General features: G+C 39.4%; 2 protein-coding genes across 3 annotated transcripts; both read right to left on the bottom strand.

The window, feature by feature from the left end:
- Positions 1–32: 32 nt before the first annotated feature.
- LOC104941882 (proprotein convertase subtilisin/kexin type 5) lies at positions 33–6,714 on the bottom strand. Its single transcript, XM_010767045.1, has 9 exons — positions 6,525–6,714; positions 3,768–3,938; positions 3,533–3,671; positions 3,341–3,429; positions 3,015–3,078; positions 1,951–2,039; positions 1,316–1,428; positions 1,083–1,239; positions 33–124 (listed from the first exon to the last, which is right to left on the bottom strand). The coding sequence occupies exons 1-9, from the start codon at positions 6,571–6,573 to the stop codon at positions 33–35; spliced, it is 963 nt and encodes a 320-aa protein (XP_010765347.1). The 5' UTR covers positions 6,574–6,714.
- Positions 6,715–7,091: 377 nt separating this feature from the next.
- On the bottom strand, positions 7,092–12,393 carry cfap99 (cilia and flagella associated protein 99). 2 transcript variants are annotated; one of them, XM_010767002.1, is made up of 16 exons: positions 12,355–12,393; positions 12,048–12,172; positions 11,199–11,343; positions 11,001–11,095; positions 10,805–10,911; positions 10,548–10,725; positions 10,348–10,428; positions 10,057–10,125; positions 9,846–9,932; positions 9,664–9,752; positions 8,746–8,950; positions 8,428–8,569; positions 8,183–8,334; positions 7,898–8,103; positions 7,588–7,780; positions 7,092–7,459 (listed from the first exon to the last, which is right to left on the bottom strand). In XM_010767002.1, exons 2-16 carry the CDS (start codon positions 12,159–12,161, stop codon positions 7,352–7,354), a joined length of 1,971 nt encoding a protein of 656 aa, XP_010765304.1. In that variant the 5' UTR covers positions 12,162–12,172; positions 12,355–12,393; the 3' UTR covers positions 7,092–7,351. The 2 variants fall into 2 exon arrangements, with proteins under 2 accessions (XP_010765304.1, XP_010765303.1); XM_010767001.1 differs by lacking the exon at positions 12,355–12,393 and having other exon boundaries at positions 7,352–7,463; positions 12,048–12,344.
- Positions 12,394–23,465: the final 11,072 nt, after the last annotated feature.

The raw sequence follows: 23,465 nt of genomic DNA, 5'->3' as shown, positions 1-23,465 counted from the left end.
GGTGGAGTAGTGCCCGAGGTCGCTCTGTGCGGCTAATAGTGGAGCTCGTGATACGAGTGCGAGAGCGCGCGATCAATGTCCCTCGTGACGTATGGACCATTAAAATTGATGAAGAGTACAGCCACTGAAAAAAGAACACCAGGGATGTTACCAGGAAATGTCCATTTACAGTACTATTGATACACATAAGCCAATATTGATACTGTGAGCATTATTCCTATTTTATTCATTTGGTCCATTGGGGGATGAAGTGGTCTCAGTTTGACAGGGAGAAAAACAGTTGTGTCATTGTGCAAAAGAAAAGTGTTCTGGTTTTTGTGAGAGATATTAGTGTCAGTATATCATGAGCATACCTTAGGCCTGCAAAAAAGATGGCTTAGTTTATATATGAAATATGCAGTACAAGCTTATATTTTAATTAAAATACATAACGTAATAAACAAAACAAAAGATAATTAATAATTCAGGAGTAATTCAAGTTCCTTTCACTGCAATTTTTTTTTTCCATCTTTGGCTCATTTCCTAATATGAGTGAGAAAAACATGAACTGTGCCGTTTAAGCTAAAGAAGTTTATAGCTTATATATATATATATATATATAATTAGATTATATATATAATCTAATTCCCACCTATTGCAGCCTGAAGCTTCACAACTTTAAAGGTAATCAGTTTTAAAAGCATAACTTTAAAGCAATTCTTTTAAACATGAAAAACAATATTAAACCCTAGCTCTCAGGCTCATTTCATAAGTATTAAAAAAAAGAAAAGCATGCAAGTAAAAGCCAAATGAAAGACTTAAAATATGCGAGATAAAATATACGGCTAACATATAAACATGAGCGGAATCAAGTGATACATCTGTGGGAGACAGTACTGCATAAATATGATTGAATAAACTGAATGTAAACAGGAATAAAGTAACTGTATATGCAATGGAGAAGTAATATATATACAGAGATGTCTTAACAGTATGACAGTATTACGTTTTGAAGGACAAAGTGACAGAGTTTAGGCAAAATACATTCAAAAGAAGCTCTGAAAACATCAGAAAAACGTACTGGATAGTTAGGTGTTACTTACCCCCTCCCCCAATTACTAAAAGGGCCAAGGTGACAGGAGACAGTTCACACGTGTCCCCTTCTTTGCGGAAGAAAGTCTCCATGCAGTATCCCGGAGACAAGCTGCCCTCTGGACAAAAAGCATCGCTGGGACACTTAATGGGGTTCACATCTGGACTCTGAGGAAAAAAACATGTCAACAAACATATGCAAGATATTTGTTTCCTCTGATTTGTGTGGAGGTGCAGTACTCACAGGGCAGTAGTGATTCTCTGGACATAAATCACAGTTCTCCCTGCCCCAGTTGACCTGGTAGAATCCACTGCCACAGATTTGACACATCGTCTGATGGGGAAGCTTGTGCATGCCTGTTTAAAACCAGATATCACCTGGATGGATATCCCCTTTTTTATCATGAGCTAGCACACTGATACACATTACTCTTTAGGCCTTGTAGCATTAAGTTAGCATTGTGGGAGAAACTTCTGTGTAGCAATGCAGGAGGAGTCACCGACTCAGGAAGGAGACATGGGGAGAGCTGGAGCTCTGATGTCAAACACTGATGGGTTTATTTAGGAGCTTCGGCCGGAGCATTCACAAAACAAGTCCAAGAGCCAGAGGTTCTGCCACGTCAATTCTGAAGAACTCTACCCCATACCCGTGTATTTAGCTAGATTCAGAGAGAATAATCAACATTGTGCATAACAAGATAGAATCATAACACCTCTATCAGCTGACGCCAACAGGCAGAAACAGGGAGACAAAACACTGAGAGCACAGCAGCCAAGGTTACAGGTGCGTGTGCTCAGTCAGGACAGTATGAACTGATAAACTGGGTCAAAGTTATGGGCTTTGGAAAATATTTCCCCAACAAGCATGATATCAATTACCTGGCCGACACAGCGTGCAGCCCCTTGCGGCAGACTGCAAAGCTTCTGTTCCTCCAGGACACATCTGACACTGGCTACAACCAGAGGAACTGAGAGAGAGAGACACGTTTGTGACTGTAAATGGATAAACTATTATATATTTCATATATGTCACAAGTTACTTTGAAAAATGTGAAAGCTGATTATTTTAAAGCTGTTTAGCAGCTTGGTCTAAAAGTGTTAACAGACATACAGTATAAGCCTGATAGGACTGATGTTTCAAAGGTTAAAAGAAACGCAACCTTTACATTTGTATATCAGTGACTTACTCAAGCATGTGTTGACTTGAATTTGTGCGGAACATTTGGTTTTACTTGCATGCCCCCAAGGTAAATGAAGACTCCAAAACACACAGTGAAAGTCTTGATGAAACTTAAAGAATATAGCAAAAAGAATGCTGTTTAACAACAGCAAAACTACATCAAATCATCCGTTTCCAAACTAGTTCAGTATGAGTCTCACCTGCGAGTACTGTTTATGCACAAGTCTATTAAATAATAAAGTTTAAGCAAATATGAATTTGTTTCAGAAGTAATGAGCATATAATTGGATGAATAAGATATCGACTATAATGGATGAGATGTGTGAGAGTTTATCAACTGATTTATTGTTATAGTTTTTCTGTTGTAAAACGCTGGCCCAATGTATTTGAATCATTAGGGTTTTTGGATTTTCTTTTGGATCTTTCACTATAGATGCATGTAAGAAAAACACAGTTTTCAACATGAATTCAGGGTAACACACGCTGTCGCTGAGACATTGATAAAAGTCATATTGCCTCAAACTACAGTGTGTGTGTGTGTGTGTGTGTGTGTGTGTGTGTGTGTGTGTGTGTGTGTGTGTGTGTGTGTGTGTGTGTGTGTGTGTGTGTGTGTGTGTGTGCTGCCAAACAGAACCATGGGATCATAAAATCATGTGATGTTGTTAGAGAGAGTTGTTAGAAGAGTTTCACAAAGACTTCTGGGCCCTAGAAACAAACCATAATAGAAACAGAAACCCGGCGGTGACATTTAAGTACAACTTACTTGCAGAAACTTCCCTGTGCACATGGTGAACATGAAGTGGAGCTGTGCTGCGAGGAAAAGAAACCTGAAAGTAGTAGGCAGAAAATAACTCAGCACATGTGATTTGTGTTTTCTCTCAAATCTTTGAAGATGTCAAACTATGTTGAGATACAGATACTCTAATCAGTTGCAAGCTAATGTTCATTTATAATTTACTTGACATTGAACATAAACAAATCTCATTTTTGACCACAAGCATACTGTTGGTTTCGTCTGAAAGCATATCAATAGTTAATGATTTACAATTGATGATTTTTTTGTTGTTGTATTCAGCTAAATAAACACACCTGCTGGACAACTTGTGCAACTGTCTCCACCAGTGATATTGTTGAAGGATCCAGTAGGGCAGGGATTACACAAGGGACTTCCAGTAAAACTGTGCAGTAGTGCAACAAACACAAGACATTGAACAGTGAACTAGATGGTAAAGCCAATCAAATCCATTAGAAGTCAAAGTAAATGTAGAATTTGTGTCATACTTTGTGTAGAAGCCCAGGTTGCAGGGCAGACACTGCTGCTGTCCTGCTAGTGGTTGATAGAAGCCTCTGTTGCATGGCAGGCAGGCACCAGGAAATAGACACAGCCCGGGGTCAGCACAGCATGCACACAGCAGGGTGTCTGGAGAGGGATAGGGAAGCATTTTCTAAACCACGACTTTACTGTTTACATCTTAAAATGGTGGCTTCATGTCAGATGATACGGTCGTTGACTCACTGTTGTCGTACTGCGATCCCGGTGCACAAGGCTCACAAGTAGAAGTGTTGAACGCAAAGCAGCCTGGGGACGTGGTGAGGATCACGGGAGTTACAGTCAGATCAGTCACATTCTCCATGAAAGTGGTGTTCATCACTGCAGGAGCTAGTGTGGTCTGGCTCACCACCATGCCTGGAGGAGAAGGACACTGTCTTTCAATTCTGACTTCTGGTAGTGGACTGAAGTAGGAGTATTAATAAATCAAATCAATCATGACTGGTTTTTAGGAGCCTAATATGGTGCTATATCAGGCCTGGTTTAAATCCAGCTAGGACTATTTGTTACATCTTGTACCCAATCTCGCTTTTTCGACATGATTTGTGTCATCACTCTACTGACACAAAAGCCATAATGCACACAGAAAACTTGAAAAAAAAGTTATGTCTGTCATAAAAACAATCAAATTGAATTATTGATTTGACCTGAAGTTGACATGTTGCAAAGGTCATGCAAATGTCTCTTGGGCTTTTGGAGTATATCTGTTGCTGAATGTTTAATACAACAATAGAAGTAAAAACTAAGTACCTTTTTAGAAGGATTAACAGGGCTAACCTGAGACTTTTTGGGCCTATGGTTTTTTGGCATTTATTTATTTAAAAGGTCCCATGTCATGGCTAATTCTACTGATCATAATTCCATTGTTGAGGTCTACTAGAATAGATTTACATTGTTCAATGTTCCAAAATCACATTGGTTTTCTCATACAGCATCTCTGTAGTATATTCACTCTCTGTCCTACACGGCTTGTTGGAGCTCCTGCCCCCCCTCCCTATGAGCCCACTGTGCTCTGATGTTTGTTTTTGTGTTACAATGGCATTTGTTAGCAACCAAAAAATAACACCAGTAATGACAAACAGATGAGAATGCTGCGTGGGGTCTGGGTGCCGTGTTGGCGGGACGTTGCGGTTTTTAATACATCTTAGGGGATGAGATTCTAATGTCGATTGACATATGTGGTAAAATCAGGATAAACACGNAAAAATAACACCAGTAATGACAAACAGATGAGAATGCTGCGTGGGGTCTGGGTGCCGTGTTGGCGGGACGTTGCGGTGCTCGCTGCTCCGCCCTTTGAGGCTCGAGGAGCAGACAGTGTGAGCTGTATTACTGGTGTCGTTTCCTGGTTGCTGCGTGATGTCGTTGAGACAGTGAGACACCGCTCACAGCCAGGCTGTGAGTGTGTGGCAAACTGTGAGTGGAGATCCACGGAGCCGCGGCTGAGAAAGGATAATGCTGAGGTGCCGGCGAAACTCCGCGGAGTACCGCAGGTGAGAAAAGATAAGGCTGAGTGTGTGTGTGTGTGTGTGTGTGTGTGTGTGTGTGTGTGGGTGTGTTTTTGAGGAGCTCCACGGATTGGTCCATTTGGACCTGGGTGTCGTTACTATACTCAGGAAGAATAAAATGGAAAAATAAAAATCTCCAACTAGGGGTTCTGGGGCAGCATAGACAGGTCTTTTCTGTGTTAGAGTTTTACTCGCTACAGGGTGTACTTTGAGGGTTTGTGACTTTGTAGACCGTTTACATGCAGAAAAAGCTACATAACACACAAGGGGACGGGTAATAACCAGAAAAGCATGACAGGGGACCTTTAACAAATACATAATCAACCACATTATAAGTAATTCATCTGATCTCTCCTTTCCAATCTCTGCCTTCCAGGTTTCACAGGTACACTGGCTTGCTGTATTTGTGATTTAGCACACTGAAAAATCAAAATGCAGAATACCAAAGCAGATTTTCTGCTGTTGTAGTGTCAAGTAGACATTTCTGTAAAAAGGTAGTTTTGGAGAATTTGAAATTGAATGTATTCACATTTTCAGCCATTTACAGTAGTGCTCTTAGTTTTAAAGAATTAAGTATATATTAAGTATTCAATCATCTCCCTCATTCTCAGACAAGCTTTGAATATGAATCCAGCCTCTGGAACTAAATAAAAAAGATGCAGCAGGGTGGTTCTCCCGGTATAAAAGAGGTATTTAAACTGTAGCTGTGTTATCGTGATATCTTAAATACCTCCACAAAATCTTGATATTCCTTGGCTTTAACCACTGAGAAAGTGAGAGCAACACGTATAACGACTTTAGTAAAACAGAGCCCATATTGTGTTAGTAATCACATTAGCCATGTGCTTAAGTGCTTTCTTCAATATGAGCCATCCTCCTCATGAAATTCAATTATTCAGAAATGGGGTCATGTGATTTCTCTGGTTTTCTGGGTTGGCAACATTTCTCTCTCAAACTTTTAGACACAATCCTTTGTTATACTAACATAAAGTTATATTCTTAAGTATAGCAACATCATATTCAAATCTTTGTATATTATGGTATTGTCATACCACATGATACTTAGTTTTAACATAACAGTTATTAAGGGACCAAACCAACACAGTAGGCTACATTATTCTGTGGTCATTCTTCATGACGAGAACGTTTGTTGTGAAAGGATTTCCAGCTAATACACTTTTATTTTAGAAATTTGTGACATGCAGTCACATTTAGTTGTTGTGACTGCATGACATTTGTATTCAATGTATAGTTATGTTATGCTTTGATTGCTTTAAAACAAGTCTTTAATAACCTTACTTATCTAAACATAATATGCCATTTCAGTTTTGATCAGTGAGTTTACACTCTCAATAATGATTATTTAGTAGACCTACATCGCGCCCACTGTGTAGCAGCATTACAGCAGTTATGGTCGGTTAAGAGTCAGGCTCACCAATGAAACAAGCGGCGCATATGGCAGGCAGAAGTCCCCGGCCCTCCATCCTCCAGATAATATCGAGTATATCTCCAAACAATGTCAGGACGCTACAGCATCCCTGGCAAGTGTCCCGCGAGCTGCCTTTGTTTTTTAGAGAAGACGTCAGTGACGCTCGCTCGCAGTGGGATCAGTCCTCTCATCAGTGTCATATGACAAAAATACACATCATGTGATTTTGCTTTACAGGGAAAAACTGTGGAAAATGGGCCGGATTCAGAGAGATCTCCTGATGTTACACAGAGCAGCCACCAGGGGCGCCTTTTGTGTGATTAAAATCAAATGTGTGGCAAAGTACAGTATATTCTGTATAATTACAATCTATTAGTAAACCGTTACACAGACGATACATACATAAAAAAGATTTAAACAAATATGCAGTTTTGATTTCATATATTCATAATCTATTTCTGCTTTTCAATGGGAGGGATTCTGGCATGATGATGACTAATAATGAGTAACACATTTTACAGTAACTTGTTGCCAAAACAGACACCCATCAAAAACAACACACAACTTTTTAGGGAAGGGACATTTTCTTTGTAAGTCGTGAGTTGAAGGTCCACATACAGGTGGAATCTACTACGGGGAAATATTGGTGCTATTTATTGTACACCTCAAATAACATCATTTCTGGAAATAAATCATAATGGCACTCAAACATTTCCACAGCTATTTTTATTTGAATGTATCAACAAATAGACAAAAAAATCCTCCCACACGTTTCTTGCAGCAACTGGTGATCTCTCTGGTCTAAAAAAGAACATTCACAGGCCTATGCATATTTATGTCTTGAGCGTTTCTGTCTGAGAAACAACAGAAGGAGCGTCCTTCTGGATGTGACGCTCGAAGCTCAGCTCCAATTCCTCCCAGCTTGTATCAGTCAGGCTTTCCTGGCAGTAAAAGAAAGAGAGAGACAAATATCATTTACTGCTGCTGCCATGTGAAAACGCAACACTAACAAAAACAGACAACACACTGAGAGAAGCCAGTTCCTCTTTGTTCTGGATTTCACACTCACTTTGTTGTGTGTCCCTGTGTTTCTAACAGTGTGTGCTGCTGTCGGCTCAGAGGGTTTGGCCTCCTTGCTTTGAGTTTGTTTCAGTCTTTGGCGCTCTTGCTGTTTCTCTTCAAGTTTCTTCTGCAGAGCCAAAACTGTCTCATCCTGAGTCATCGCCTGCCGATAAAATGGCCTGGATTTCCTCTCCTCTTTCCTGCAACATGCCAGAACACCTCATGACTGTGTGGGGGATATTCCAGTGTTTGTGTATGTCTGCTTTACCCCTATATTTTCCTACCACAATCAAATGAGAGCCACATATTTTCCTGACCTGATGGCAGCAGCCTGTGCCAGCGCTCTCCTGTGGAGCTCGATGGTGTCCAGCTGCTCCAGCAGCAGCTGCTTCTTGTTTTGCTTCTCCTCCAGGATGTGCTCCCGTTTCTCCTGCTGCTCTGTCTGCTGCGCCTCCCCCAGCAGGGCCAGACGCTCCTTCAGCTCCACCAGGGACATCTCCCCCAGCAGCTCATGGCCTGCAGTCTGACATGGCACAATCGATTCACAAGAAGTATGTGAAACTATCTCAAATGTTATGGCATCCATGCCTTCCTTCACCCACCTCTGTGTCGTCAAAATTCCTCACTCTTATGTGAGGAAGCGATTGAATGGCACGGATTTCACGGATGATTTCAAATTTTCTGCTGAGCTCTGCTTGTGCCTCCTCCAGTGCTTGACGAAGGAGCTCCTGTCTTTGCTCTGAGACTTCTTTCACTGTGAAGTGTGAGTGAGATGTATGAGAATGAAAAGGAAACCATGGAGAAGAGGCCATTGCATCGCATGTGATATGAAATGAGGAGGCCTTACCTATACTTTGCTTGAATTTCTGTATCCTCTCTTTAGCTGCTTTTGAGTTCTTGTGTCCTTCTGCCACTTGTTGCACTAAGTCTCTTATTTCCTTTTCCTCCTGCATCCTTTTCTCCGCATATGACCGCATCAGCTGAGCTCTCTAAGAAACAATAAAAGCCACGTTATCCATGCAATTGTAAAGACCTTTCTTTAAAAGGTGTTTGCAGAGAACACATAACTGTATGACACGTTTCCAGTCTTCTTACAAACTTTAAAGCACTATGTTATCTTATGTAAATGAATGTTATTGTCATTTGTCAATGTATCTTTACCCACCTCTTCTTTATTTAGCTGAACAGCCTTCTGGTTGCGTTCCATTATGCGTGTGCGGGCCATAGCTGCCTCCTCATAACTGATGCGTCCCTCCAGGTGTCTGCGCTCAATCTTGGCCAGCTCCTCCTGAAGGTCCCTCTCACGCATCTCCTTCTGCCACTGGAGGAAAGACGAGGGCTCACGTGCCCCTTCCACCAGACGCTCCATTCTGTATATAAACACAAAGAAATGACTCAACATCTGGCAGATCCAGTCTTATTCCAAACTCTGTTTTATTCTAGCCATATATGGGCTTTTTCTGCTAAAATCCAGTCTTATTCCACCTTGTTTAGTCTAGTTAAGATTGATTGATTAAGGATAAAGATATTTTTTCCACATTTGTTATATAGAACATCTAAAGAAAATGTAAGCACAAGTATTTTCAAAATGATCATTTATCATAAACATTATAATTTGAATGTTGCTCGCATTAAAATAGTTTTGCCTTCTATTCCAGTACTGTCTTATGCAGGATAGAATAGAATATATCTTTATTGTCATGATACAAAGTACAACATTTCTTTAGCCACTCTCACTGCAGTAAAAATTAAACTCAAATAAATAAATAAGAGTGGTAAAAGCAGAGGTAGTAGCGATGACGGTGCAATGAGATAAAATTAAATGTCAATGTGCATATTTAAATTTACAGTCTAAAAACGTTAAATGTACAGAACTGTATAAATGTAGTAAATTCATAAAGGGTTATAGTAATCAAAGGATGCAAGTAAAACAGCCATAAATATTTCTAAATGGTAATGTTTGCAGTCTTTGAGGGGCGGAGGTGTGTTTATGAATGTTCACAGTTGTTGGATACTGATCAGGTTAGAATACGTAATGCCACAAACAAAGGTCAAGCAGTGGCAGTTGAAAGTAGCGCTGTACCTTTGCAGCTCCTCCTCCACCTGACGGTCGTACAGCGCCCCCTGCCTCAGGATGGCTGCACTGTTGAGCTTGATTGGCCAGCTGTTAGTCTAACAGAGGCAGAATTAGGATGTCTATATTAGTTGATATCCTTCACTATTAAACTGAAGACTTATCCACTGAAGTAAGTTATTACATTTCACCTTATTGCTGGAGGGATTTCCAGAGGAATGAAATGAATTGAATTTGAGTTTTGAATCCAAGCTCTCCTTAATCTGAGACATCGCTCTCTGCAATACAAATGATGGTTTGTCAGAAATGTGAATTTTGGACTTTTCTCAGTGTTTTATCTTTTTAAGTTAGCTTGGGAATTAATCAAAAAAATATTACTAAAGCACAGTCAATAGCCCCTACCTTGGTGTGTTCAGACTTCTGGGGATTAACACACCTGAACTGTTTCATATTTGCCTCATAGAGCAGTTCCTTTGGTAAAAAAAAAATAGAGGTCATTAGAAAGTCATATAACAAAGCTACCATAAATTATGATAATAATATGAGAATAATAGTATCCATTAATAGTGTTTTGATGTGCTGGAATGTAATAGTTATTTGTGTTTTGCTTAACGGTTGCATGTGATTTACATTACGTCTTTTTTTACACAGTTTCCTCCCATCTGGTGATAATAGTAAAAGCAAATATTTTACCTCAGTCTTTTGAAGGTTCTTTTGTTTGATCTCCTTGATCATCTGCATCTCCTTTGGAGCCTTGTATGTGCTATCTGGCACCTAAACAAACAGATTCTATGAGCCAATGATAAAGTCTTGTCTCTATGGTCTATAAAAGACAGCACAGAAACTAACTGTGGGACAATGTTTGGACATATATTATTGTAAATGATACTGACTGGTTTAGATTTTTCCTGCAGAGGAATGACCTCAGGCACAGGCAGAGGTCGAGGTTTAGGTTTCGTGAGAGAGAACTCCTGAGGCTCAGTTGTTTTGATGTGAGCTTTCTTGACCTGAGTCCCATGAGATATTTTGACGGCAAGCTGGTCCAGGAGAATATCCATCTCAGGGCGCCATCTAAAGGACAAATATTCTTTGATCCTTGACTTTAAAAAAAACATTGATTTCCTTCAAAATATTTTCCTTCTCTTCTCACCTTAGCAGAGGGCCAACCCAGAGTTTCTCCACATAGGCAGCCTCGTAGATATTATTCCACTCGTCTTGTATCCACGTAGTGAGGTTTGTGAAAAAGAAAGTCAGGAACTATAGCCAAACACAAGACACACACTGTCACACAGGGCACAGTATTATGGTAATTTCCCTATGAAACAACAGTGATAAGACTTTCTTACTGTGTGCATCTTCTTGATGTCCAGAGATTTAATAATGTTACTGAAGCGCTGAAGTCCAAGGTCATCAAGAGAAAAGGTGGCGAGGTAACAGATGACTGAAGAACACAATAGTATTATAAACATGTAAATGGAAATCTTGTTTTTTTTAAAGTCCAATTTTGATAAGAATGTAGGGGTTTGTTTGGTTCATTAACTTACTGACAAGCTGGCTGCGATCACCTCTAGATAAGCATCTTCCATTCTGGCCATAGAAGACATTGACAACTACGTCCAGTAACTTTGTTTGTTCAATGCATCCAGAAACTACATCAAGTATGAACTTCTGATGCAGATCATCCATGTTCTGTAACAAAAAACAACAACCAGCCTCAGGGAACCAGTGATATGACTATTTGATTTTAAAGACATATTGCTTTTACTGCACTACTACTCTAGTACTTTAATAATAATAATGATACATTTTATTTCTATAGCGCTTTTCTTGAACCCAAAGACGCTTTACATTTGGGAGGGAGGGTAGACAAACTTTAGACTTTAATAACCTGCATTACTGATAAAGTTGCTACAAATTATAATCAACTACTAAATGACGAAGTATGCCCTAGAGATAACTCTTACCAACAAAAAAAGACTGATACAATGTGCTCTCATTTACAAGATGCAACATAAAATGAATCCAATAATTCATTATTCTAAACTGAGGTGGGAGAGCTACTGAGATCTTGTACTTAAGTCAGAGTGTAGAAATACTCAGTCACACGTAAAAGTCCTTCAATAAATAATGTTATTAAAGTAAAAGTTCAATATTCACCACTGAATTGTAGTGGAATAGAAGTAGCAAATACTCAAGAAAAGTACAAGTGATACCTCAAAATTGTACTTAAGTACAGTACTTGAGTAAATGTAATTAGTTATTTCCCACCTCTTATTCTACATGAGTACTTTTGGTAGCCTACTTTAAGGCTTTACTTTCAATACTTGTGTAAATGTGGGTTTGTACAATTTCCAATGTTTTACTGTAGCAGAAAAGTATATAGGCCAATTTACCTGCAGATCCTTTGAAGCTTCTTCCATGAAGTCATCCAAACACTGTCTGCCAGCTCTGAACCTATCGAGCAGCACAATGGCCTCCTTGGCAAGCGATCCATAGCTCGATGCCATTTTGTATCGATCTACAGAAAGCCGGGGGAGATTGATAACTGTGGTGAAAAGATCTTTGCTCAGATCAATGCTCCACAAAATACAGTATATATCCTCAACGGTCACGTGGGCTTCTCTGCTGTTTAAAGAGTAACATCTTAGTTCTACTTGAGAAAGTGTTGATAAAATAAGATACATTCATAGAAAGTTTTACCAAATACAATTCACGGCTTGTTTTCAGCGCACACAGTTGCCATGTTCAATCGTTGCTTAGCAACTCACTAGCGTAAACAGAAACGTATAGGCCTGCCTGAGTAATGCTTTACAAAAACAAGGATTAGCAACGTTAATGAAAATTTATGAGGTTTTTTGAAAGTATTATTAGTGAGCTGTTTTGTTCAACAGATTTACAATATACATGGTTTTAATCCATCGGATGCAGATTAACAGTGTGACATCCTGATCCTTTGTTGGCTACCATAACAATTATTATGACGTAGCTTGTTGTGACGTTTGTGCGAGCCATGCGCCGCCTTCAAGTGCTGTTGGAAATTTTGTAACAAGCACATCAAGTGACAAACACAATAAGGAATGAGGAATTGCCTGCTGATAAAAGTAATCAGATTAAGGCAGCCGACTTGTGTGTGATGATTACAAATAACTGTTGTTGGGAAAAGTGACTTCACATCAGGGTTTCTGAGGGGCTAGAGGCGAAAAGCTGATTACTGGACAAATCACATGGAAGCTGAGGTTCTTTAGCCTCACAATGCATCATCTGATTTCCTGCCATAATCTGATTAACATAAACTGATTATCGTGAGCATGTAAACAAAGTCACTGGGTTGCCACTCTTTAGTCACATATCTGATAATAAATAAAGGAAAAAATGTCCCTTTCCACTCAGAAATATCAAAAACACCATCATCTGCTGAAAAGGGGATTTTCTCTTTGTGTACATACAATAATGAGTGAAAGCAATTTTGGAATCCAATCATAAACTGAAATGAAAAGTACACGTTTAATGTAAGGGCTTTAAATCAGCAGAACAAAAACAGGGAGAATTGTGTCGTAGTCAAACTTTTGAAATGTTTTTATAAATTCAGATTCACATAATCTTGATTTTGAATGAGGAAGAAGTTATAGGCCTATATTTTTTCTAAATTATAATAACAATACTACTACTATTACTTCTACTACTACTACTAATAATAATAATGATAATTATCATTATTATAATAATAATAACATATTTATGTGGATCTTAAAAAAACAAAGGAAGCCTACAACATCATTCACAAAAACAATTGTAAAAATAGCCAAATTCACACCTAGAACTGAAGATATAAACATGATAAATTAATGTATAAAGCAATAACAAACACCATTAGTTAGGAAAAAGCCCATCAAATAAAAGTTTATTTTAAGAAGAGATTTAAAGCAAGAAATTGAGTTTGCTAGGTTGTGGTCCGCCTTTATGTTTTTTATAAACATTATTTGGTCACTGAAACGAATCATTACTAAAAGTCAAAGATTTCCTTTTATAAAGAAACTGGATGGGGGAATTTAGAAAATAAAAAAAGTTCCACTGCAATTCTTACATGGTCTTTATTTGTACAGGACCAGGAGCGTATGGGAGCTCGGGGTTTGGGATCGGCCCTTGAAGGCATCAGTTCCTGGGAAAGTGGGAGGTGAATGTTGTCAACGTGACTGTCATCCAGTAACGTTAGAGGCTCAGAGCCGCCGGAGCTCCGTCTGTATCGTCAAGACTTGGAAAGTGGCCGGGCGGGGGAGACAGGCAGCCAACCTCGGGATTCAGGGAAGATGGAAATAAGTCGTTGCTTTATAATATCTCCTTTGTACGCGTTCAGAGCCGCGTTGTAACATTCAGGACAACTTACCTTGACTGTGTTTTTTTACATTTAACGTTTTGGAACCCAGCAGCGCGAAGCTAGCTTAGCAACCAGCTGCCGATAGTGTCAGACACTCAGGTACAGGAGAGGAGAGGAGGGTGACAAAGGAAGGTGGCGAGGGAACGATGAACCGCTTTCGAAAGTGGCTGTATAAGCCCAAGGTAAGTTATCTTCGATTCACACGCTGTGTCAGCTCTGCAGTCAAGTCATTTTTTATGCATAGCTCTGGAGATAGCTAGCCGATCAGTGTGGCTGGTTAGCCTGATCACTTCATAAACTGCCACACATCTGCTAACGTTAGCCTGTGTCCCTGATGTTATTAACCAGCACATATCCCTTTGTTGTTGTTGTTGATGATGCTTTTGTTAGATAACAATGTTACAGTATGACAATGCACACTGATTTACACTTATTGATTTTCTTTTGCCTTCAGATGGCATTGTCATTATTGGTATGTTTTGTTGAAGTGATTTTCTTATGGGTTTATAGTCCATATTCATTGTAGAACCGTATAATCAGTCATAGTCTAATAGCAACAATAAAAGCATGAATAATTAATGCATAATAACAAAAATGACTGAATGAATGAATAATAATAATAAAACACAAAAAATAAGAAATAACAACCGATATACTATATATGATAAAAAAGTAATTAAAAAAAGTTAATAGGATTTTAGGGCTGCTACTGATAATTACTTTCCTTCTTTTTTAAATCAACTGATTAATCTTCATGTGTAGAAAATAACAGAAAATAGTCAAATAAAATGCTATGCTTGAGGAGAGTTGCTTTATGTCATACCGAAATATATTTAACTCACTAATAACACAAAGTAAAGCAGAAAAAACACCTCATAACTGGGAAGCTGAAACTTGAGAAATGACAGAAATGGGGAATTGACTGATCAAAATAGTTGTTATTTAATTACGTGTTATATTTTATAGCTTTGTTGCATTTGATTGGGTTATGTTTGTTGATTGTAGACCCCACCTGAAACTGGATCAATTGTAGTTAAAAGCAAAACCTGTTAAATCAGCTGCTGCTCCGGCCCAGGACTCACCGTTTGAAGGCACAATCATCACTTTAGGGGTAAGCTCCTAATGGATTTGCTGAGATTCTTGAAATCAAGCTCAGAGTGTGGAAACATGCCTGACACAGCAGAGGACGTATTGAAGGCTTGATCGCCTTGTTTAACGAACAGTTTAATTTATGCCAACTGCAGCACTTTTTCACTTTGAGTGAAAGTTAATATTCCTCCAGGGAGGTAATTTTTGTTAACTAAAAGCTTTTAGGAGGCAAAATTGTAAAGCACTCAACTAAATGCAACATCTTGCACACACAAAGTGGTATTGTTTTTTAGTGCTGTACCATCATTAGTAGTTCTTAAACATTAATTAACACATATTTTGTGACCAAGTTGCATTGAGAAACCCCTATCTGGTTATTTTTCTAGTGAATTTCTAATGTGGGTTTAACACTCTATATATGCACTCATCACCCTGTCTCACTTACTGATGCTCTTATGCAAAGTTCTCGATTTACTGAGAAGAAAGAGTATATATTACATTGAAAATCACTTGCGAAATGATGCATAACACTTGTACTACAAAGTGTTCTAACGAAGCCTCTTCTGGTGGATGGGTAAACAAGTATATTATTATCAACTGCAATGCATTTATATAAAACAAACATTAGTAATAAAGAACATAGAATTCCCTCACTTTGTGTACTCAATTAAGAATCTTGACTTTTGATAAAGAGCCTGGTGTTTTCTCCCTAGTTGACTCACAGGACAGGCTTGAATAATGTGTTGGTGTGTTTTATGAGCTGCACATAAACAAGTCCCGAAAGCAGAATTTTCTGTTAATAGAAACCGAGGAGAATATACTGCAGACAGCCTCTTAAACAAGCTGGTAAATGTGGTGTATTGTTTTGTTTCTTGGCAAAGAAAGTCACATTTTTTACTTTACTTAAAAGATTTGTCAACATGTATTCCTAATAGGCAGTATTAGTTCATATGTCAGTCTCTCTGATAAAAGAAGAGAGCTGCATTTCCATATCAAAGAATCACAGTAATTGGGAGTTTCTGCAACAGCAATGTCAGACAGGGATCAAATAAATTGCCTGTGATTATATATATCATCCACCTGCTCTTTACCACATACACACACCTGCGTCACTGCTCTTTTCTCTGTTTAACCATGTTTGCTGTCACAGCATTATGGCGCTCCACTGTTGGGTTTAGGCCTAAGTGTTGGGGTTCACCAGAGTATTGTCGCATTCATGAGTGACTTCTGACCCTGTGTGCTGAGCTATTACATCAGTACCTTTTCTGCCAAAACACAGCTATGGAAGGTATTAACAGAATTACACATGAGTCTGTGGGTTTAAAATGATCGGTTCTGCCTCAAAGTAGTGAGGAGAACAGCACTAAAAGGCTTAGTAATTACACCAATCAGTATGAAAAGACAACAGGAATGAAAGGACGGCTCAGATCGCGTTATGCTCCTTTTGTTAACCGGCAGCTAAGCTAGCAAGTAGTTTGAGAGAAAATATTTCTTTGGTAATTAAAATCTGTGCCCACATATTCTGGCATTTAGGGTTTAGCATTGTCATTTTGCATCAACAGTAAGCAGTTTAATATTGAACTATGTTCTCCTGGAGACAGAAAAGTGTCGATTCAGCATGTTCCCTTGACTGAAGCAGAGCTATTGATATTTGCAGAGCTGCTCTTTACTTCCCCAGATAAGTCCAACTGTGGAGGACTTTCTTTTGCCCCGGCTGCTACACAATCCCTTCCAAGGGGGTGCAGCTCTGTGCGGGACATAGTGTACCTGCCTATTCTCCCTGAACCGGCCATCAAAGTGCCCCTTTCTGTAAAAAGTTAAATGTATAGGAATGGTTTGTCTTGCTCTCCTGTAACGGTGTGTGGGGAAGGCTGTAATGGTTATCTCACCCTCTTAGTAAAGATATTTTAAACTGGTTCAAAATGTTGTTATGTACACATAGTTCACATTTGCCCCCCCAAATATCTACAAAGGAGATCTTGCTACTGTGTATTTAGTGCACTTTTATTTGACTGCTCACGAGTTGAACTTTGACCGTACATTCAGCAGGGGAAAGTTCCAGAAGGGTGAAACCAGGGTAGAAGTATCCATAACAATCCGCTTCAGCACACACCCCTGCAGTCCCAAACAGAGATGAGACCTGGCCTAGCAGTCAAAATGGCCACTGTCTCCTCGCCTCTCATTCATCAGCAGCAAACTTGCAGAGTTACCGGTGGCAAGAGAGAGAGAGAGATGTCAGGAGGCTGGACCTGTACACTTCCTGTCTTGGTTGTTATTCCATCATGCATTCAGGGGCTGACCTTCAGCTCCACACCGCCTCATCAGTCAGGGTGACAGCCTCACAGCTCCTCCAGACCGGGTGCACTCACCTCCGTCTACAGGACGCTACACATTTGCCTCTGTTCTCCCCCTCGCCCCACTAGACGGTTTAATGCGTGTGGGTACTAGCTAATTCTGCACTCATATCGAAATGTCAAACAGATATCGGTGTGTAACAATAGGCTGTTGTGTATGTGATCATATTTAAAGCTAATGACTGATTACTTTGATTATGTCATCCAATTCTGACAGGTCACTGATTCTTGCTAACTTTATTTTTGAAAAATATAATTATGGTCATTTTAAAAGAGTTGACCTTAACTTAAGTTCCCAGCTTATAAGGAGATGTTCAGTTTAACATCCTAGTTATACCTTCATTTTTTCATTTTTTTTATAAATGTTCTTATTTCATTTGATTTCAATAGTGTTTTTTTAAATATTAATTTGGTTTTGCAAAATGAAGTGCATCAAAAGCTACATTTCTGCACCTCAACTCCACATGCAATAAATGCATTTAGATTTCAATAACACTTTTTGTTTGTAAAATGTCTGTTATGCATATTTATATTTAATATAGAGTAGAATAAAATAGCAGTTTTGGTTATTGGCTTTTTAAAACCTAAACTCCAGTTCACATGGTTTTCTCTTGGCATTCCTGATGCATTTAAGGATATCTAGATACATTAAATCCTGGTATGTTACAGTAAATCATTCAAACAATACAATCATTCATTAAAATAAGGCTATATTTAGTCTTTTTTCAATCCTCCTAACTACTGTATAGCTATTAATTATTTTCACAAATATTCATATTTTCTATATAGAAAAATGTAGTAAAGGGCTTATCACAATTCCTTAAAGTCCTAGCTGGCATTTTAAAACAAGATATTTAAAAAACCTATTCGAATTCTATCCTAGGAGACCAGCAACTATTTGCATTAGATAAGCTAGAACCAATTTATTTTTAAGTTAACGTATAAAAAAGAATAATTAAAAGATCTTTCATTGATCTTTCATTTTAGCTCTAAATAAACGTTTAACTTATGTACACTATAGTAAATGGTTTAAGGTGAAATCTCATCAAATGAATGTTGTTAAATCATTTGTACGCATGTTGATTTAATGAAACACGACAAAGCATGTTAGTAATCATTTTATGGTCACACATCATTGTCAAGCCCCCATAAAAGATGCTTAGAGAGGGTTGTCTACACTGTCAGAGAGAAAAAGCCGACGTGTTGACAGCTGACGTTTTCCCACAAAGCAACACATTTTTACTTATCATCCACTCAGGAGCCATGCACTTTCCCTCCTGCTGCCAGCTGTGTGGGCTACTTAAAATGCAGCCGTTGTATTTCATTCTGAAAGGAAACGTTCAACTATGAGGAGGTGGTAATGACGCATGGTTAAAACATCAGTAATAGCTCAATATGTCTAATAAAAACACACTGTGTGGAAGTAGAGGCAGGCTCATTACAGTAATAGATGAGCAGGAGGTTTCCTATTGGTAATGCTTTTCCAAGATCTGTGACAGATCTGCTAAAACCCCCAAGACTTAGATGGCCATGACTTTAAAAACCTCTTAAGTTTTACGTGCTTTCTTTTAGATAGCTTGTAATCATGAAACCATTGGATCACAGAAAAAGAAAATTAATTCACAATTTTTTTGTATAATTGTTAGTGTTCAGTTTGACTATCAACCTGACATGCCCAATACTTGCTGTTTTAGGGTTCCTAAATATAAGGATTTGTGACTTTTCATTTGTTTCTTTTAAGTGTAATCTTTTTTATTTGAAGGCAGATTGGGCTCTAGGAATTGTGCATTTTCTGAAATTGTATTGACCAAATGTTTGTTTTTTTAGGTAAATCTAACACAAATGTACCCTGCTCCTTGATAAACTACCATTATATCAGTTTAATATTATCCCATTTACATACTTTTAAATAGATGTTGTTACTTTTTCAGAAATAATATATCACCATGTATCAGAAAATGAAAATAAAAAATCCCTCATGTTTGTTTTGATCAGATCATGCCTCTTCTTCCCGGACATATTTTGTTACCGTTCTCAATAGGTGGTGAATCATGGCTGTTTTCCCCTTCAGTAAGGATTGCTTCTACAGAACAGAACAGGCCTGGCTGTAGTCCGTACATGATCTAACTCTCTTCCTTGCCCTTAATTTGTCGTTCATCCCAAACCCTGCTTTGTTTGCGAATATTGTAGGGCCTCGTCTTTGCAAACATGAATCAGCACTGTTGGCACAGAGACGATTTGAGAGGGAAGAGCAAACTGCTTATCAGCACCCAGTGAGGATGCTTCATATAGCCTTGTTTCTGGGGTTCTTTGTGGACGTCCCATTCTGCTTACCCCCCCGCCATGCGGTAATTGATTTGGTGTCAACTGCCAGGATTTAGAGAGCTGACCCAAGTGCAGAGCGAGACAGCCGGGCGATTGAAGGCCTTTTTTAAATTCATTGCAGGATTGGGGAATCAGGGCCCGCCGTCTGAGGTGTGGGGAAGTGATGATTGAAAGAACATAGCTGTGGAAGGTGAGTGAGATTTAGAGGCAACACAAAAAATCAGCTTGTATCGATTGAGAAGGCTGCACTCACCGACTGCAACTCATTCCTTATTGGAGATGATTTCTCTCTTATTTCCCACTGAGGATAAACATAAAGCATGCATTAAAGGTGCACTTTGAGTCTGATTGTTGAGTAAGAGCCAGGGAAAGGAGAGCCTCCCCTCCTGCTCTGGGCTGCGTCTTATCAGCAGGGTAGAAAGGGAGGGAAAGGAGGAGAACAGTATGGCTGTATTTTTGGGATTAGATTTTGGCCTTGGTTACAGTTGGCAGGAGATAAGATGAAAGGATGTCTCTCTTTAGCTGCTCTAGTGTTTCTTCTTACTGGACTATAACATTGATATTATAACTTCAATAGAATACAGTATGGTTCATAACTGGATATGTCCATGCTTTTTTATGCTGTAGTTTTTAATAATTCTATAATTGACAGTGTTCATTGAAAAATAACACTTTGTTTGGAGAAGTGAAAAGATTACTGCTATACTTGTTAATTATTCATGCATTTTATTATCACTTATGTTGCTGTTCTGCAGTGAGGTTTAGATGTTAGTGGTGCTATCCCAGTCCCATGTTACATTTCATCTTTGCAGACAGCAATCACAGCTGTGTGTTTACGCACACACATACTGTTAGTGTTCAGGGCGGTCAGTGTGTATCATTTGGCTCAGCCGGACCAATGCTGGCTCTCAGTCACTGTTCTTAAAACAATGAAAGGTATGTGGACAGATTTAGACTGACTCTGAGTCATGCACATCCTCAGCAGAGAAGAGGGGGTGTGGGTCAACATGGTGCAGAGGAATTATCCAAACTCATAGTTGGTTTGTTTAAGTTTTATTCTTAAATGTTAGGCATGCCAGTTTTTCTCTGTCTCCACAAAAACAGCCAGTTCTGGGTTGTATCTTTGTTCCTTGCATAAGAGCCCCCCTGCGTTTGCTGGGAAGGTGTCCCCACGTGCCCCCACACTACCATCGGGCGATCCTGGACACGACTTGTGGACACCTAAATCCTCCGCGCCCCCCAGTGTCACCTCGGCTTGTCATGCTAATCCGTGTGCCAGGCACATGCACAGGTCGTTGCTTAGTCCAAATGCCAGATTAGGGCAGCCCTCTGAGAGGAGCACACAGATTATGCCATCAGTCCAGATGGGCGGACCACTCTGAATATATTGAGTCAATGCAGTTAAATCTGCAGTCTGCTGTGCATCCAACTGTCTGCTGTGCATCCGACTGTCTGCTGTGCATCCGACTGTCTGCTGTGCATCCGACTGTCGGATGGTTAATGCAGTTATACTCCTCAGCTGTGATTAGTGCCATGGATTTGATTGAACAACTCTAATAGAATATCTTCGCCCATTTTGAAATGTGATTTCAGTTGTGGTTTATGCCTGAAAAGTCACTATCAATAACTTAGTAGCTACAGTAAACAACAAAGATATGAGAAACTCCTGATGCAAGCTAAACATGAAAGCAATGACACAACACATCTGAATGTACCTCAGCATCACTGCATTCACAAGAAAAAATACCTTTCTGCCAAACTAAGTATAAATAATGGCTGAGGAAGTTTCTCGTTTGTGACCGAAACAAATGGCTCTCTCTTGCCTGGCTTTAATGCTGAGTCCTGAATAATAAATAAGGATGAACTGTATCCGGCTGCTTTTGCCAGTCTGCCAACTGACTGGATGAAGCCCCCCCCCCCTACAATATTTGCCTCCTTGGAAGGCAGCCAGAAGTCAGGAAATTGAGCCTGGAATAGAGTATGGAGGGCAGAGGCAAGGCTTCTCATAAGTCCCCTGAGTGGGCTCGACTGATGCTATGGATGTTCATGAAGCATTAGCCGGACGGCCTCCATAACCATCTGAATAGATATGAAGCCCAGAATCAGCCGCTCAAGGAGAAAGCAGCTTGAGATGAGGAAAATGTTGATCGCACAGCATCAGACAACACTCAGTGACACGCGTCAATAAGGGTCGCACTGCCATGGCCTCTTATTGATTTAATGATAAACAAAATGGTCAGAGATTTCACAAAGTCATTGTGAAACGGTGTGATTGAGGGGGCTTAACAGTAATTGTCACTTTGGATGACGTTTTGGGAGACTAATAGTCTGAAATGATGGGTTTGTGACCGCAGTGGATAGAGTTTTTGAGTCATCTTAAAGGGCACCCAGGACAACTGACAGCAGGACTATAACAGGAGAGTCTCTGCCACAGGGGACAGGAGCCAAATCTGCTGAATCATTCCCTCCCTTACGCAGTTTAGGGCCGTCATCGGTGATGATGACACGACTAGCAAAGAGTTCAGGAGTCAGATCCCCAGATGTTCGTCCTGACTTTCATACAACACTTTTAGTACACTTATAGGAAGGTGTTGTTTATCGACTGTGTTGGTTGTTACTTTTCTGTTTCTTCTCTTGTCAGGGTACATTTTCTTTTTATTTGTGTTCTTAAATTGATGTGAGTATTGTATGACCACCTTTTCTTTAACCATTAAACTCTCAACTACATGTCCACACCAATACTTTACTCTGTGCCAACCTATATTCTGTAAGCAGACATCTTGCATTTTAACATCATCACAGGTATCACATATATCACATTACCCCTTTTCTTCAGGTAACGTTAGCCTTTTTATTTAGTAACTGTTACACTTGGCAGTAACGGTGCACATGTCGAGTTACAACTATTCTCTTCTCCAGGTCAAGTCTGTGCGGTTTAACCTGTTTTAATGAAGTTACTTAAGTCTCCTCATTTAGTAAACAGTTTGACCATGCAGGCTAACTGGCAATGCAAATGTCTTTGCATACCTGTGTCTTTTTAGTATTCAATACATGATAATTCCACTGTACATTAAACTTGTAGAGTGCCTCCTCTAGCATCGTGATCTATCTCAAAGTAAATCAGCATGTCTCGAACATTGCCCGCCTTTGACTTTTCCCCCATGATGCAATGCTGCAGGAATGTTCCCTCTTGTGTGAGGAATGCAGCAGGAGGAGGCAATAGGATGGCATCTGTCTCAAATACTTCTTCTCTTCCTCCGTCAGCGTTGAACTATATGCTTCATAAATCTCAACATGAATGCCAACACTCTGTGGGCCGTGTTGGGCCTGTGTTAGAAACATGTCTTTCACTGTCTCCCACTCTTGTTCCCTGTTTGGTCATCGTGACATTTTTTATCATAGACCCACTCATTGTTTGTCATGTCAAATCTGACTCCTGACTGATGACATCATTGACTTTCTCACTGTTCCCAGATGACCTTTGGATGTAAAGATAAATACCTGAACTGTGCAGTGGGATGTTTGCTTCCTTTTTTAATTAACATTTCCGTTTTTTTATTTCCCATTAGCCTACACATTTTGAAAACAATCGTAAAGGTATTTCCATTGTGGCAATGCCAATGCAAAGATGAATATTACTAGTACACGCTGCTGATTATTTTTATATC

This window comes from Notothenia coriiceps, unplaced genomic scaffold, assembly GCF_000735185.1.
Source record: "Notothenia coriiceps isolate Sejong01 unplaced genomic scaffold, NC01 NC01_scaffold00004049, whole genome shotgun sequence".
In the NCBI taxonomy this organism is placed as follows: Eukaryota; Metazoa; Chordata; class Actinopteri; order Perciformes; family Nototheniidae; genus Notothenia; species Notothenia coriiceps.
Note: the sequence above shows the minus strand (reverse complement) of the source record. Positions and strands in the feature narration are given on the sequence as shown.

Excerpts from the sequence above, each read along its gene's own strand:
- LOC104941882 (XM_010767045.1), bottom strand. The coding sequence starts at position 6,573 with ATGGAGGGCCGGGGACTTCTGCCTGCCATATGCGCCGCTTGTTTCATT. Across the intron at positions 3,672-3,767 it reads GGGATCGCAGTACGACAACA|ACACCCTGCTGTGTGCATGC; the intron begins GTGAGTCAACGA and ends ATCCCTCTCCAG. Across the intron at positions 2,040-3,014 it reads GCACAGGGAAGTTTCTGCAA|TTCCTCTGGTTGTAGCCAGT; the intron begins GTAAGTTGTACT and ends TCTCTCTCTCAG.
- cfap99 (XM_010767001.1), bottom strand. The coding sequence starts at position 12,338 with ATGTATCTTATTTTATCAACACTTTCTCAAGTAGAACTAAGATGTTAC. Across the intron at positions 9,933-10,056 it reads AGAAGTCTGAACACACCAAG|AGAGCGATGTCTCAGATTAA; the intron begins GTAGGGGCTATT and ends TTTGTATTGCAG. Across the intron at positions 7,781-7,897 it reads GCACAGGCTGCTGCCATCAG|GAAAGAGGAGAGGAAATCCA; the intron begins GTCAGGAAAATA and ends GGCATGTTGCAG.